The 14,990-nt window shown below is 38.4% G+C and overlaps 1 protein-coding gene across 1 annotated transcript in view; it reads left to right on the top strand.

Moving 5' to 3' along the window:
• Nucleotides 1-14,990, top strand: part of LOC134755156 (protein madd-4) — a 504,570-nt gene that overhangs the window by 470,267 nt on the left and 19,313 nt on the right. The window contains exons 11-15 of the mRNA XM_063691660.1: nt 749-849; nt 11,935-12,075; nt 12,778-12,902; nt 13,659-13,700; nt 14,663-14,905. Coding sequence (XP_063547730.1) covers nt 749-849; nt 11,935-12,075; nt 12,778-12,902; nt 13,659-13,700; nt 14,663-14,905 — 652 coding nt within the window. The remainder of the gene's footprint in view (nt 1-748; nt 850-11,934; nt 12,076-12,777; nt 12,903-13,658; nt 13,701-14,662; nt 14,906-14,990) is intronic.

Here is a 14,990-nt window from a genome sequence, read left to right as displayed (position 1 = left end):
TTACAAAGTGAGATTAGCTAAGATAATTAGTCGCACAACCTTTGTTTTCTACCACATTTCTATCACTACACATTCGTAACAAGGCTTTACTTCGTAAAAAACTCATTTCAAAGACTAATTTATCATATTTTGAACAAACAACATAAAAAAACACCGGAACGCTAACTTAACCGGGTCAATATTACGTACGTAATGAAATGTAAATGTGACGTTTTCAATCAAAAGGTACTACATTGTCGCTTACCATAAGGACGAAAATTGCTTGTATCTTTATACGAAAAACCTGTCAGAATGTCCTTATGATAAGCGACAATGTGGTACCTTTTGCTTGAAAAGGACACAAATAAACAAATACACGTGGCAAGGAGCGACGAGCCGCTCCCTCCGCCCCCCGCCTCATCGCGAGCCGCCTATCGCCGTACTACCTGCGTGTGGTTACGCGAAACTATGATAACTCGAGATAGTAGATATCCAGTTTGCCGTAAAAAAACTGCGAAGAGTTACGCATAATTATTCTAACTTGAGTTAGAAGAGATACGCATAACTCAATGTCCAAAAATTCGAAAACGTCTATCTTAAAACATGAAATATCTCAGTAACTAAAGACATTTTTTGAAATTTTGTTTAGGTATTATATAAAGCATAGTGTCTAGTTTCATTTTGCACTGGTTAGGCGTATCTCTGCTATCTAAAGATAGCAGAGATACGTCTGACACGGCAGAGCTAAGGCAGTACTTTATTTTAACAGGGTCGAGTCCAGATCCTGGTTGCGTGTCTCCAGCGCCTCGTTCAACCCAGCCTTGCAACACAGAGGACTGCCCTGTCTGGGTCGAAGGGCCATGGTCAGGGGTAAGTAAGACTTTGCCAATCATACTCCTCCTTGCATCGGTTTCCTCATGAGGGTCGTGGTCACTTCTAGGGAGCAGCTTCTCTTGGACAATTTGCCGCCACCTCTTTCTGTCTGTCGCCGAGTGTAGGGCACCGTGGAGCGTTACATCAAGGGCTGAGCGGATTTGATCTGTCCACCGCATTGGGCTCCTGCGTCTCGGCCTATCGCCTTTTACCAGTGAATACCAGCTTTTCCAGGTTATCACTGCTTTCCTGGCAATGTGGCCAAAATACACAAGCACTTTGCGTAAGCAAACAGTAGACAGCCTGGTTGTGATGTTCAGTTAATCAAGGATCGATGCATTAATGCGGCGCGCTGTCCAGTGTATGTTCAGCATCCTCCTCCAACATACTACTTAAATACAGATCCAATCATACTACTTAAATTATAATAATGCCATCACACCATTAATCTGCACTATCATTTTTCAATAAAAATACATTAAAAGGTTTCGCTCCATAATTTAGAGCTCTATCGAGATCCACTCGCATTGACTGACCGACGAAGGTGTACCTATTCTCGTACGTATTTAAGAGTTGGTTGCACCATTTATACTGTTCTTATCCATAACTTTCCATATAATAAGATTTCATGATTATTTGCTAAGTGATGTTGACAATTATGTCCAAATCCAAAAATCAAAAATCAAATATCTTTATTTTGCATAAAATATGGTACAAAAGATGGACTTAGCAACTAAGAAGCACATATGCATACTTCACCAACAACCATCCATCCATCATTACATCGAGTGTGGTTGGCGTAACTAACCCTAGGCTCCATGTAAGTTTTTTAATGTAACAAGTTTTTTTTATTCGGTGGTAGAACGTGCTTTTACTATGGAATGGATATCATCATATTTTGAGAAAATGCTAAAGTTTCTAATTAACAAAAGTGTGCATATAACATCAATTTAAAAAGCGAAATAATGCACAAAACAGACAGTATTTAAATTTTGCTTCACTTAGAAAACCATCGTTACTAATATTGTTATACCTACTTACTGGCTAATGTACCTATATATGTGAAATGTAACACGTATGCCGTGATACCGCCCTTTGTTCCCGTAACTCTGTTTTAAGTAGCAACATTGTTTAGTTTTCAATACCTTTAGTGCCGGGTTTTATGGCGTGGCAATATCGGGAATATGCATACTTTTCTACTTACCGCACTTTGTTTGCGAATGTGAACTTGATAGTCCTGTGTTGTATTTTTTTGAAAATGGGGAATCTTTGGTTGGTATTGGCAATTTATTTGTTATATATTTATTTATTTGTTTTGCAATGACTTCTGTAATCGACAGTTTCAATTTTCGATCAATGATTAGCATTTTGTTACGCCTGTATCGGTTACACACTTCGTAATAGTGTCGAGTCGGATGCGAACGTGACTGTAAACGCAGAAAAATTCGCTCGCAATTCGCCTGTCCATTTCTGTCGCCATTCGCACGGAATCACGAATTATTTGTAAGATTGGTGATTTTTTTTTTCTATAGATGACACTTCCTGTAGTAGTAATAGTAGTAGTGGTACTATAGTAGTATGTAGTAGGTACTACTACTACTACAGTAAATACTATTATTATTTATTATTTTTTTACACCAATTACACTTGCAATTTACGTAATATTAACCCACTTATACAAAAGTAACAGTGCAGAAATTATTCATCATTCACTCGTTCATATTCTCACAGTAAGCGAGGCACCTGGACGCTAGCTTAGACCAGGAATCAGTAAATAAATCTACTTGTAGATCGTTACTCAGAAACCCGTTCAACGAGCTGATCATATCGCACAAGGGTGAGTGGCGGCGAGCCGCGGTAGCACGCGGGCCTGCGCTGTTTAAAAGCTGCAGGTAGGGGCGCCGGCGAGATCTGTTCGACGGAACAATGATGCGGTTGAGGATGTTGTGCAGTTCCATGCTGTTAATTAAGTTTCGGAGCACCTTGCAGGACGTAATCAACCGTGTATTGCTCCTACGCACCTCGAGCGAATTGAAGCCCAACATGCCGAGCAAAAACTGTGTTGGGTACATGTAGGAGTAATAGCCATATACTTTTTTATATAGAAAACGTAGAAACGCTTTCTGTACTTTTTCCAGCATCAGTTTGTACTTAGCCTCACTCGGGCTCCAAACGCAAGCACTAGTTTCCAATTTGCTCCTAACCAGGGCCATATATACTAGCTTTATGACGGCCGGATTGTGAAAGTCCTTCATGTTTCTGGTCACAAAACCGAGTCTACGATAGGACTCCTTAGCAGACTGTAAATATGGTCGCGAAAAGTCAGCTTGCGATCAAAATTCACTCCAAGGTCTTTGACCGTAACCACCCGTTTTAGGGGGTGACCCTCGATCGTGTAGTTGTGGCTGATGGGACATTGGCGACGCGTGAACGTCATCACTTGGCACTTATCCTTATTGAAATGAAGTTTGTTCGCTATGCTCCAACTGTTTATCCGGTCTAGGTCATCTTGCAGTGTTTCACAGTCACATTCCCCCTCAATACCCATGACAAGTTTTAGATCATCTGCGTAGAGTAGACACTTTGCATGTTGGAGGTTCTTCATGAGGTCGTTAACCATAATAAGAAAAAGCAGCGGTCCTAAACTAGACCCCTGACTCACTCCAGAGCGGGTGTGATAACGGGAGGAGATGAACGGGCCAAACTTAACAAATTGTGTTCTGTCTCTAAGATAATCTGCGAAGAACGTGAGTAATTCAAAGTTAAAACCTGTATCCCTCAGCTTTATCAGGAGTACGTCGATGTCGACTGTGTCGAACGCTTTGCGGAAGTCCAGGTAAATAACGTCAGCTTGAATACCACTATCAAGGCATTGACTAATATAATCTACTTGTATAAGCAGGTTAGTGTTGGCTGATCTTCTCGACCTGAAAGCGTGCTGGGCTTCGGTGATGTATGGTTCGATTTGGCGATATATTTCTTTATGCAGAATTGTCTCGAATGCCTTAGCCACAGAATTAACTATTATTTACTTATTAACGCTACTATTATTTCATTACAACAAAAAACGATCTTTATTAATATTGTTACTTTGTACATGACTGTGCAACTACGTAATCTTTAAAGTTAAAACTGATGCAATTTAGCAATTGTTCAAACAAAGTCTGTAATGTAAATGTTCTTTGATTATGATGTATGAGATATGTGTAAACCTAAAAGGTAGTTGAGATTTCCATAATTTTTAACAAACTCTTCACTACGAAGCCCTGGTATAAGGTACAGGGGAGCAATTTCGACTGGCAAGTTATAAATAAAACAAAATCTGTTTACACAATAATAATATATTTCTTTAATACTACACTATATATATCCATTTTGTTCTGCAAAGGACAGAACAAAATGGAAAGATTTAGAGGAGGCCTATGTCGAAGTTATAAAGTGCAACTTTGACTACCGAAAACTACTATATACAGTACTTTTACTGGAAACTGATTGCCTTTCTTACTGTAGCTTAGTTACCTTGGTTTTATTTTTACTGACTCACATCCAAAAATGTTGAGTCTGTATACTTTAAAATGAGCCTTTTATATAAAAAGCCAAAAATAGTTATAATTATCCCGCCGAGGGACAATTACAACTATTGGGTTAATATTTTAATGGTATAAAGTAACTCAGAAAGCATTCGTTCTATTAACACCGTCTGTGGTGATATTATGAACAATCTTTTGCGCTATCTTGACATATATGGCACTCTAGTTAATAATGTAAAACATGTAAAATATTTCGATCAGTTGAAATATCCTGCAGTCGAAATCGCCCCCCTGTACCTTAGTCAATTTCTTTTTCTACATCCCATACCATCCTGTTGAAAATGCAAGAGATAATTTCTAACAATATCCAGCCGAGCTAAAATCGACCTGACGGTATATTGTTTAAGATCGATGTTTGATTGGCAGGATGCTAAAAGGATTGGAATAGTGCTGCATCAGGGTAGCATACTCGTATTGTTCAGACTGCATCTATCTTGTATACCTACAGTGTGTGTATCCAATATGGGCGAATATTAAACGGTGGTTAGCATAATAGAACAAAAGAAGTGTATTGTGACAAATTTTGCTTAGAAATACAATGAAAATATTAACCATATAAAATAATCCGGCCCGCAATGTAATGCGCCACAGAAGTTACTCGGTAAATTTTTAAAAATTAATGACAGGGTCATAATTTAGTGTAACTTAAAAAAAGCTTCTTAATTAATGATTACAATGATACAATCTGGTTTAATTTATTGCCCGTATTGGATTTACATACTGGATAATAGCCATTGTAAGTTCTGAGTAAGGTAAAATAAGGGTTGAAAATATTGACTCAATTCACGAAAATTACAAAAAGTAAGATTGTTTGTTTTCTTTATTTTATTTCAAGATATCTTCTACAGTTGCATAGTACCCGAGCAACGGAGCCCGATTCAAATTTAATAACACGTTACCGTTTTTATATGGTATCGATACGATTAAGATCGCTGACGCTCTGATTGGTGCATACGAAATGAAGTGAAGGTCGTGCGAGAGATGCGCGCCAATCACCAAGTTGATTGTCAAGGTCACCAAGATGATCGTCAAGGTCACCAAGATGATCGTCAAGGTCACCAAAATGATCGTCATGGTCGTATCAAAACCATATCAAACCCGTAACAGCTTGTTAAATCTGATCCGGTCAGGCACAGATAAATCCCAACCACTCCAAACATTTGTTAAACTGAGGTGCAACCTTAAAATATCACGTTCGCTTTCAAAAGCCAACGACCGGTCTGGCCTAGTTGGTATACAGCGTGTGGCCTGTAATAGGAGCAAAAAATTAAACTGTAGGCTATACTCCTCAAACTGACCAACATTTGTTCAGCGACTTTTAAAAATAATGAAGACTTTAGACTTCGTATTTTTCATACAAAATAAATATTATCTTCAATGTACGCCATTATCATTGTAATTGACGGTTGCCTGTCACACTTTAAACATAAATAAAATTCGCAATACATTGCGTCTTGGAAAAAACTAAGTGTATTAAAAATCAAAACACAAGTTATTTTAAAAAGTCGCTGAACAAATGTTGATCGGTATGAGTACAGCCTACAGTTTAATTTTTTGCTCCTATTACAGGCCACATCCTGAATAGTACCCTGCCTGTGAAGCCGATGATCCTAGGTTCGAATCCCGATAAGGGCATTTATTTGTGTGATGAACACAAATATTTATTTTGTTCCTGAGTATGTATGATTGTATGTATATCGTCGCCTAGCACCCATAGTACAAGCTTTGCTTAGTTTGGGGCTAGGATGATCTGTGTAAGATGTCCCCTAATATTAATATCGAAATGTTATCTGATTGCCTGGTTTTGCAGATAAATATTTTGGTCTACGATTTACTATTTTATTAAATAACGAAGCTATTATTAAATCATTTTACGGTTTAGACTCACTTGTTTTAGTCACTCACGCGACATGTTTTTGTTGTCGTTTGTATTAGTGCTTGAGAAAGGAGACCTAGGCTCTCCGAAACATGTCGCGCGAGTGACTAAAACAAGTGAGTCTAAACCGTAAAATGATTTAATGTTAGTATGTCTCACAACAGTTTAAATTCGAACGAAGCTATTTTTGGAGTGTTTACGGAAACTGTTTTTCAACGAAATCTCAGCTAATGGAAACGCTTACACATATTTTTTTAAGATATTCATTAAAACAAGCACATTATAACCTAATATAATAATATAACATTACCAACAATGATAACTTAATCTCTTCTTATCTCTTCATCTTTTTTATCGCGTATATATATATATATATATATATATCTTTACTTGAAAATAATTGTAGTGTATAACTAGCCTTATGAACCGATTTTGCATGTACAACCAGCCTTAAAGTTTATAGTCTATGATTGTTCATTATTTTAGTATGTGGGTATTTTTGCACTTTGTAATTTTTCCTCAGTCACCCGTTGACCACGAACGCTGTAAAGGGTTCGAAACGTCGGGATGTATTATAAATTCAATATACGCGATATAATCCGTTTTCATAGTTTTATTTCATGAGTAACTATCGCGGTAACCGAAGACAATATAATGATGACTTAAATAAAAGGCGGCTGGACGACACAACCTTTTGTTGACTTTGTTTTATTTATTAAGAAACTTAAAATTTGTATATCGCTTTAATATGTGATTCTCGCTTATTTGATTCTGAATTCCACAAGTAATTGTTTTGCTTCCTTCTATCAACGTAAATAAACTTTAAAAAACCCGGCCAAGTGCGAGTCGGACTCGCGCACCGAGGGTTCCGTACTTTTTAGTATTTGTTGTTATAGCGGCAACAGAAATACATCATCTGTGAAAATTTCAACTGTCTACAGACAGACAGACGGACAGACGGAAAGCGGAGTCTTAGTAATAGGGTCCCGTTTTTACCTTTTGGGTACGGAACCCTAAAAATGAACAGTATTTAGTACAGAGGTTCTCACGAGGACATGGCAAATTCAAACGCTTAAAACTATCTTTACTTTTTCGCAATTAACCCGAAGCGAAGACAACGCAAACTTAACTTGGACTGTCAAACTTTCAACGCAACCCGTAGACTAACAAGTTGATAAGTTCCGAGTCTGGGCTGTGGTCTGTCAGGCAGCGATTCAGTCAGGTGAACTTGTAAATACAGGCTTCAGGGCAGCGTGAGTTTAGAAACGTAAGGTGGTAGTTAGCCGAAGTGTTGAAGTGTTTGAAGTTTAGCACGTTCACGGACAAGTCGAGAGATGTAAAAGGAAACCCTAGTGATATGGCACCACGGCTGAAGCCGATGATTTTTACTTTCTCAAAACCGCAATCCCGTTCACAGACGCCGAGTTTTCATGGGATTATAATGAAGTTAAGTATCTGGTGCCGTTTAAGGGACACCACAAGGCTCTCTGGTGTTACAGCAAAATCCTCAGTGACTTACCGACCACCGGTATAGGACCATGACGCATGCTGTGGCACGACACGGCTAAGAACGTTACGGCTATAAACGAGATGCCGTATCACGAGCCTGTTCAATGTATGAAGATGTATACAAACTGAGCTGTCACTATATGTGGTACAACTTTTATAGAAAATGCTATGTGGCATTCCGTCCATAGACGGGAAAACATCTTGTATGGGATTAACCTGTGCCACATCACGCAGTTTCGAGAATGGCACTGTGTCCGTAAACGTGTTAAGACTAGAGTTTATGGTCCTATCTACACTGCGTCTACGATACGATAAGATGGCTAGAGCAGTTTGTAACTGCAAATGCCTTTTCTGTAATTTTCTGTACAAAACAGTCTGCCGATTTTTGCGGGGGAGGGGCACGTCAAATGTATGTACGTAACGTATAAATACGTTTGTCTTTATCTGTCATTATGACTTTTGTATTTGTAAGAAAGGGGTAAAACATAATTTAACTAAATTAGGCCCGTAAAGTTTTATGAATAGGGGGGTTAATCCTTACAGAAGTAGCTATCTATGCCAAAATATCTAATATACATTATTGTCGAGGCTCGGAAGTAGCTACTTGCTGGCTGAGGATTCGTTTTAAACGGACGACCTTGGGAGTCCGTTTAATTGAATCCGAAGCCAGCAAGTAGCCTTCCAGCCGAGTCATATATAGTGATTTTCTCAAAAATGACGCAATAATAACAAATATAATATAAATATTTTACAGAAGCAACGCTCTTATGTATATATTTTCACAAAAAAAAGTAAAAAGATTTGCTTTGCGGCCTTTTTTTTTTTTATTAAAAATAGAAGTGTATTTTTCTGCTGAAAATACGCCAACCTATTTGAGACACCTAAATAGTCGCGGTACCAACATTATAATAATAAGTACTGATCATCGGTTTGGCTGTTTAATGGACCTATTTTGATATGGCCACTTCAACTTTTAAAAAGTTTGGAACTCGACAAATAATGGAATTTGTATGCAACATTGCAGTCCCGAAATCGAGACTGCAATGTTTTTAACTTTTTAATTTTTTGATGGACCATAAACTACGCCCTTCGCGACCTACTTTTTAACCGGCAACGTCGACTTTGCCGTCCGTTTTTGAGAAAATACAATTTAACTATGACTTAATACAACGAATGTTTATACATATTTTTACATATTTATTAGGTAACATTACCCAATAGCACAAAAAGATACAAACGGTTGTCTTTGATGTAAAGAATCGTATACGGTAAAAATTATCAGCCTTCTGTCACCCGCTCTCCGCTGCCGCCTTAGCTCCAACTTATCAAAGAATTGGTTAAGCCGCGAGCGACATAGTTAGCCAAAGTAAAAACCTGCCTCAGAACTTTAGCTAATTGGAATGGCTTTTTTAACAACGCGCACAGGTTGGGAAACTTTGCGTGTCTTCATTCAGTTCCTGCGTCTAACTTATTTCTTGTTGTAGCTTATTCTTTTGTGAGAAGTGTTTCATGAAAACAAGTGCTACAATTCCTGGATACAATAAACAGTAAGTTATACAGGATGTTTATTTAGTCACCTGCAATAATTTACGGGGTGAATATATAAGTCATACTGAGCAACTTTTACTATATGACCAACCCCGAAATCGAGAAGCTGTATAAGTAGGTACTTTAGATATATTTTTTATACTACGTCGGTGGCAAACAAGCATACGGCCCGCCTGATGTTAAGCAGTCTCCATAGCCTATGTACGCCTGCAACCCCAGAGGAGTTACATACGCGTTGCCGACCCTAACACTCCTCTCCCTCGAGCTCTGGCAACCTTACTCACCGGCAGGAACACAACACTATTAGTAGGGTCTAGTGTTATTTGGCTGTGGTTTTCTGTAAGGTGGAGGTACCTCCCCAGTTGGGCTCTGCTCTAGATCTGGAATGACATCCGCTGTCCTGTGCCCTACCACACAAAGCGAGATGTCATTCACAGTGCCCATACCTCTCTTTTGGACGTAGTTTAAGGACATACCCGGGTCCGTTTCGGGTCGAGTTTCGAGAAGTCTAGAAGGTTTGCATGTGAAAGTGGGCTTTTTATTCATTCATCATATTCCTCGCGTTATCCCGGCATTTTGCCACGGCTCATGGGAGCCTCGGGACCGCTTGACAACTAATCCTAATAATTGGCGTAGGCACTAGTTTTTACGAAAGCGATTGCCATCAGACCTTCCAACCCAGAGGGGAAAACTAGGCCTTGTTAGGATTAATTACAGTTACATGTTCTATTTAGTAGAAATGGTGCCCAAATTATGATGTAACTGTGTAGTCAAAACTTTTTTAAGATGTCCGAATGTTATGCCGCTAGAGTTCTCAATGTAACATTGTGATTGTGACACCTTAAAAATTCGGCTATAATCGTGTGTTGATAAATGCAGGTTAAACCAGACGTCGATTTCAAAATTGTACATAGGCATAGGGGTCCCTATTGTTTCCCATAAAGTTTTGAGTCATAATTTGTATTGTTTGTCCACATTTTCGTTAGTCATAATTTGGTTTTTCTCAGAAACGCGTAACTTTTCACGATTGCCATAAAAGAAACCTAACCTAACCTATCTATAGGATAACAGAAAAATCGTGAGAAGTTAACGGTTTCATAATTATGACTAATGATAATAATGACAATAATTACAATGACCTTCAATTATTTATTTAATCATATGGCATGCATAATAATTGTAAAAAGTATTGTAAGTAATTAAAGATCTACACATATAGGTAGACCAGTCAGCCACTTTCATCATCATTCGCTTGCCCTTGTCCCATTCACTTGGGGTCGGCGCAGCATGTCTTTTTCTTCCATACATCTCTGTCACCCGTCATCTCATCATTCACTTGCGTTAGTTTCATATCATCTTTCACACAGTCCATCCACCCACTTTATGACCTTCAATAATTATGTCAAACAAAGGCACCCCAGAATATAGGCAATTGACGTCAAAACTACCTGTCACTACGCGAACTAAACTTCACTCAGTGAACAAGTTTAAACAAGTGTTCAAGTTTAGTTTAAAGTATTATAAGTTTAGCTACGAACGGAATTACATATTATAATACTAAACTGAAAATAACCTACGATCAATATCGGGTCGGGCATACAGATGCCATTAATAGTACAGTCGCCATCAAATATATCGGAGCGGCCGAGGTGCTCAAAAATATCTGAACACGCACTCTAACGCCCTGACAATAGAGGCGTGTTCAGATATTTGTGAGCACCTCGGCCGCTTCGATATATCTGATGGCGACTGTACCATCGCCCACACTGTTAACTGACAGTTCGTAAACCTTATTTCCAAAGGCATAAGGTCGATCGATGGACTGTTAAGAGTGTTGCTACTGTTGCTGTTTGTACTTTGGCTGTGCCTGTATTCTGACTACAATTCGCCTCCTACGCCAAGGCAGGGGGGTGTCACTTCGCAGTTTAGGTACATTTGGCCGGCGCGCCTCCCGGGCAGGCGTATGGCAATGGGCTGCCGCTCAACTCGCGCAAAATTGAAAATACATAATCGAAACCTTTATCTATAGATATTATTCTGTTTACGGATGTCTAAATAAACGGAAGAACAAGGAAGCAGAAATAACATTTTTTTTAAATTCCGGACTATATTGACCGATATATTTTCAAAGGAATAAGTACTTCTGTGGCATACCTACTTCCGTGAGAATCAGACATACTATCTCCGGATAAAAAAATATGTTTACAGAATCAGCGTTTGTAATTCCTACATATTTATTTTAAAAATAATAAATCAGTAGGTATAGGTACAAAAACAGACTTGTCAAGTGACAACCCCGTGCCGACACTCACAGCTCGGTCATAAAACTGCGGCGCCCAAAGAAGATTCACGGTTCGTGCGCGGTTATAAGTTTAAATTTTGCTTGCAGGCGGCGAGCATAGGTATAATTTTATACCTAAATCTGACTTTTGTGAAGGAGTTAATTTTCTGTACGGTAGTACTATACTATTAGTTATTCTGTGGTCGCGTCCAAAAGCTAGTATCTCTATAAACATTCAAAATATAACTTTTAATTTTCTGTTGTATTTTTCTCACCAGTGCTCAGTGTCCTGCGGCGAAGGCATCCAGGTTCGAGGTGTCGAGTGCACGCCATCTGGCGGCGGCTGCGACCCCTCAACCAGGCCTGAGATCTCAAGACCATGCTCCACTGGGATCAGTTGCAGGGAGGAAGAGTCTGAGGTATGTCAATTCCAGACGTGAAGCGAAGCAAAACCTCGATGTAGTCGTATGAGTCGTATCTAGTCCGGTATTGTTTTTTTACCCTATCTAAAGTAGCAATTACTTTGTTGGCAATATTAACGGGGTATTTTAGAAGTCAAAGGCGTTATTGCTTCACCAACTCATTAACTTGTTACAATGTGGTGCCGTGACCAGGATATCGTTAGTAGTTTTGCCGGATAAAAAAGTCAAACTGTCACACGGTTTACCCGATGAACAACGGATTCTTCCGTTCTTTTAGTTCCGTTTTTTTTTTCTTTTTTTCATTTCCATCGTGAGGAAACCGGAATAATCCCAATAAGGTCTAGTTTACACTCTAGGTTGGAAGGTCAGATGGCAGTCACTTTCGTAAAACCTAGTGCCTACACTAGTTCTCGGGATTAGTTGCCAAGCGGACCCCAGGCTCCCCTGAGCCTTGGCAAAAGCCGGGACAACGCGAGGAAGATTATGATGAACTGGATATCCCACTATATAAAAAAGGTTTCTACTTCGGAAAGATTCGTATTGTGAACCAAAAGAAAGATTATGTAACTATCAACTAATTCATAAAAGTACATCGCTGCGTTTCAACTTTGAATATAGTATTTTATCAGATACGAGATCTATCTAAAAACCAATAGCGAGTTACGTGTTTTATTAAAATATATTTATATTCTCACCTAGGACGATATCGAAGAACTCCTCCCAGGCGTAGTGTACCACACCCAACCCCTCATACAACCATACCCGCCGCCTCAAGCGAAAGCCGAGCGCCTCATCGGTGACCCCGATGTGCCGGTCGAAGCCACGTAAGTTTTATGTAGTCCTAGTACATTGATACCAAAATATTCATAATTTATACGACGATTATTTTGTGTTGAAATAAGTAGGTTAAATTAATGTCTACATTAAGAAGGTCACAGTTACAATTCTGGTACTATATGTCGAAGGATCGGCCACACTAGACTAAAGATGTTGACAACAAAATGTACTTACAGCAGCACACTTGAATGATCGAGTTTGTTAAGTTCTAGTGTGATCGTTGCTTTAGACCCTGAGTTTAAACTTTAGTATTTAAGCTCTGAACATCAATTAGAAATAATTTTAAATTACATTAAGTACCTATAGTTAAACTCCGACAGTGTTGTCTTTTTTATCAGCGTAGGTACATCATATCCATAATATATTTCAGATACACATACAGACTTGTCATTTACCAATTTTTATTTAATATAATTTGTCACAATTGACGTCATATTGGATAACATTTTTAGACACAACTGGACTTTGATTGCTTAAAGTTCGTACATTTTATTCACGTGCTAATAGTTACCTAACCTTGGAACGGTCAAGTGGCTCTAAATCTCCGACTGCAGAACTTTTTGTGCTACAGTTTGTGTGGTGTTAGGTCTAAAATATATCTACGTAAGAATTACGGTAAAGTCCAGTTATGATTAAAAAACCTTATCAATCTCCTAAAATATTGAGGTTATTTCCATCTCGTATAACTTATTTCATGTCATTTCCTTTAAAAGCTCAGAGTATTTTGTTGTTGTCTCTTTCAGCAATTACAAAATATTCTTTGCGTGTGGCTGGTTGTATGTAAGGTATTGTACCTGCGAACGATCAAATTTTTAAAGGTTTCACTTTTCAATTCAAAATAACATCACACATTTTTTACAATTAATGACATTGACCCCCTCCATCAACACAGATCCGGCTGCTAGCTATTGTTATTTTTTCTAGCTTTTATGTATCAGCAGTTGCTCAAAACTGGTCTTAAAAGTAATAAAATTAAGACTCATTTTTGAACAACTGTTCTCACGGTAAAATTCTAGTGGTCTTAGAATAGATACAGAGACCCGAATGTAAATGTAAATAACCCTGAAATGTCTAGATAATTTAGCAATTATTAATTTAAGTGTTCACTGTAAATACTGTACAGAACAAAATAAACAGAAATCCTAAACGACGTCCAAAATCTGCACATCCTTGACCAATCAAATTCAGACCACTAACTGTCACTATCCATCGCTTTCACATAAACCTACAATACTTGTATTTTCAACTCTTTGCACTGCACAATAAAATTTAAATTTCCTTGCACACTTGTAGTCGACACAGTGACGATTTGTCTTTCATTTGTTTTTCCTTTCGCTTCTAAACACTTTTCCAATACTCTTGATCTTGACTCTACATTTCTGGCACCCACACTGACACAGCTACACTGTTTCCAAAAGATTGACTCACAGAGTTACAACACAAAGTTACAAGGCACTTTAATTATTATCTCAATGTTGAAGCTAAATTTACAATGTTAAAATTTTCAGGTGAAACATTCAATTGGTGGACAGATAACATATATACACTGGTGCACATACTTCTACATATACCAGCCAGAATTTGATGAAATGTAAAAATAGGATTAGTAGAATTAACCCTTCAGCACCCAGCATGACGAGAAACGTGTGAATTTCTATAGTACTAAATAGTATAGCGAATCCTATTAACTATGACATAGACAATAATAGTAATAAACCAGTAGTTAACGTTGTTTTTTATTCACTAGCTACATCAAAGATGACGAATGGGGACCGTGCAGTGTCTCGTGTGGAGAAGGTTGGAGAAAAAAAGAAGTTCATTGCAAGATATTCCTGGAGTTCAGTAGGACTATAGCGAAATTGCCGGATAGCAAATGCATGGGGCCGAAGCCAACGGAGGAAACTGAGAGATGCGTGATGGAACCTTGTTCGTTGGCTTATGGGACTTCGTTTGGGGATTCAAGCGTGCCTGCGTATGGTGGTTCTGACAGGTAAGTTGCAACATTAACTCTTATCTGTTAATTATGTTAAGCAACTTTGGAATTGGCTATATATTTTGATTCAAAAACAACTTCA

This window comes from Cydia strobilella, chromosome 2, assembly GCF_947568885.1.
Source record: "Cydia strobilella chromosome 2, ilCydStro3.1, whole genome shotgun sequence".
NCBI classification, from domain to species: domain Eukaryota; kingdom Metazoa; phylum Arthropoda; class Insecta; order Lepidoptera; family Tortricidae; genus Cydia; species Cydia strobilella.
This window is presented reverse-complemented; position numbering and strand designations above follow the sequence as displayed.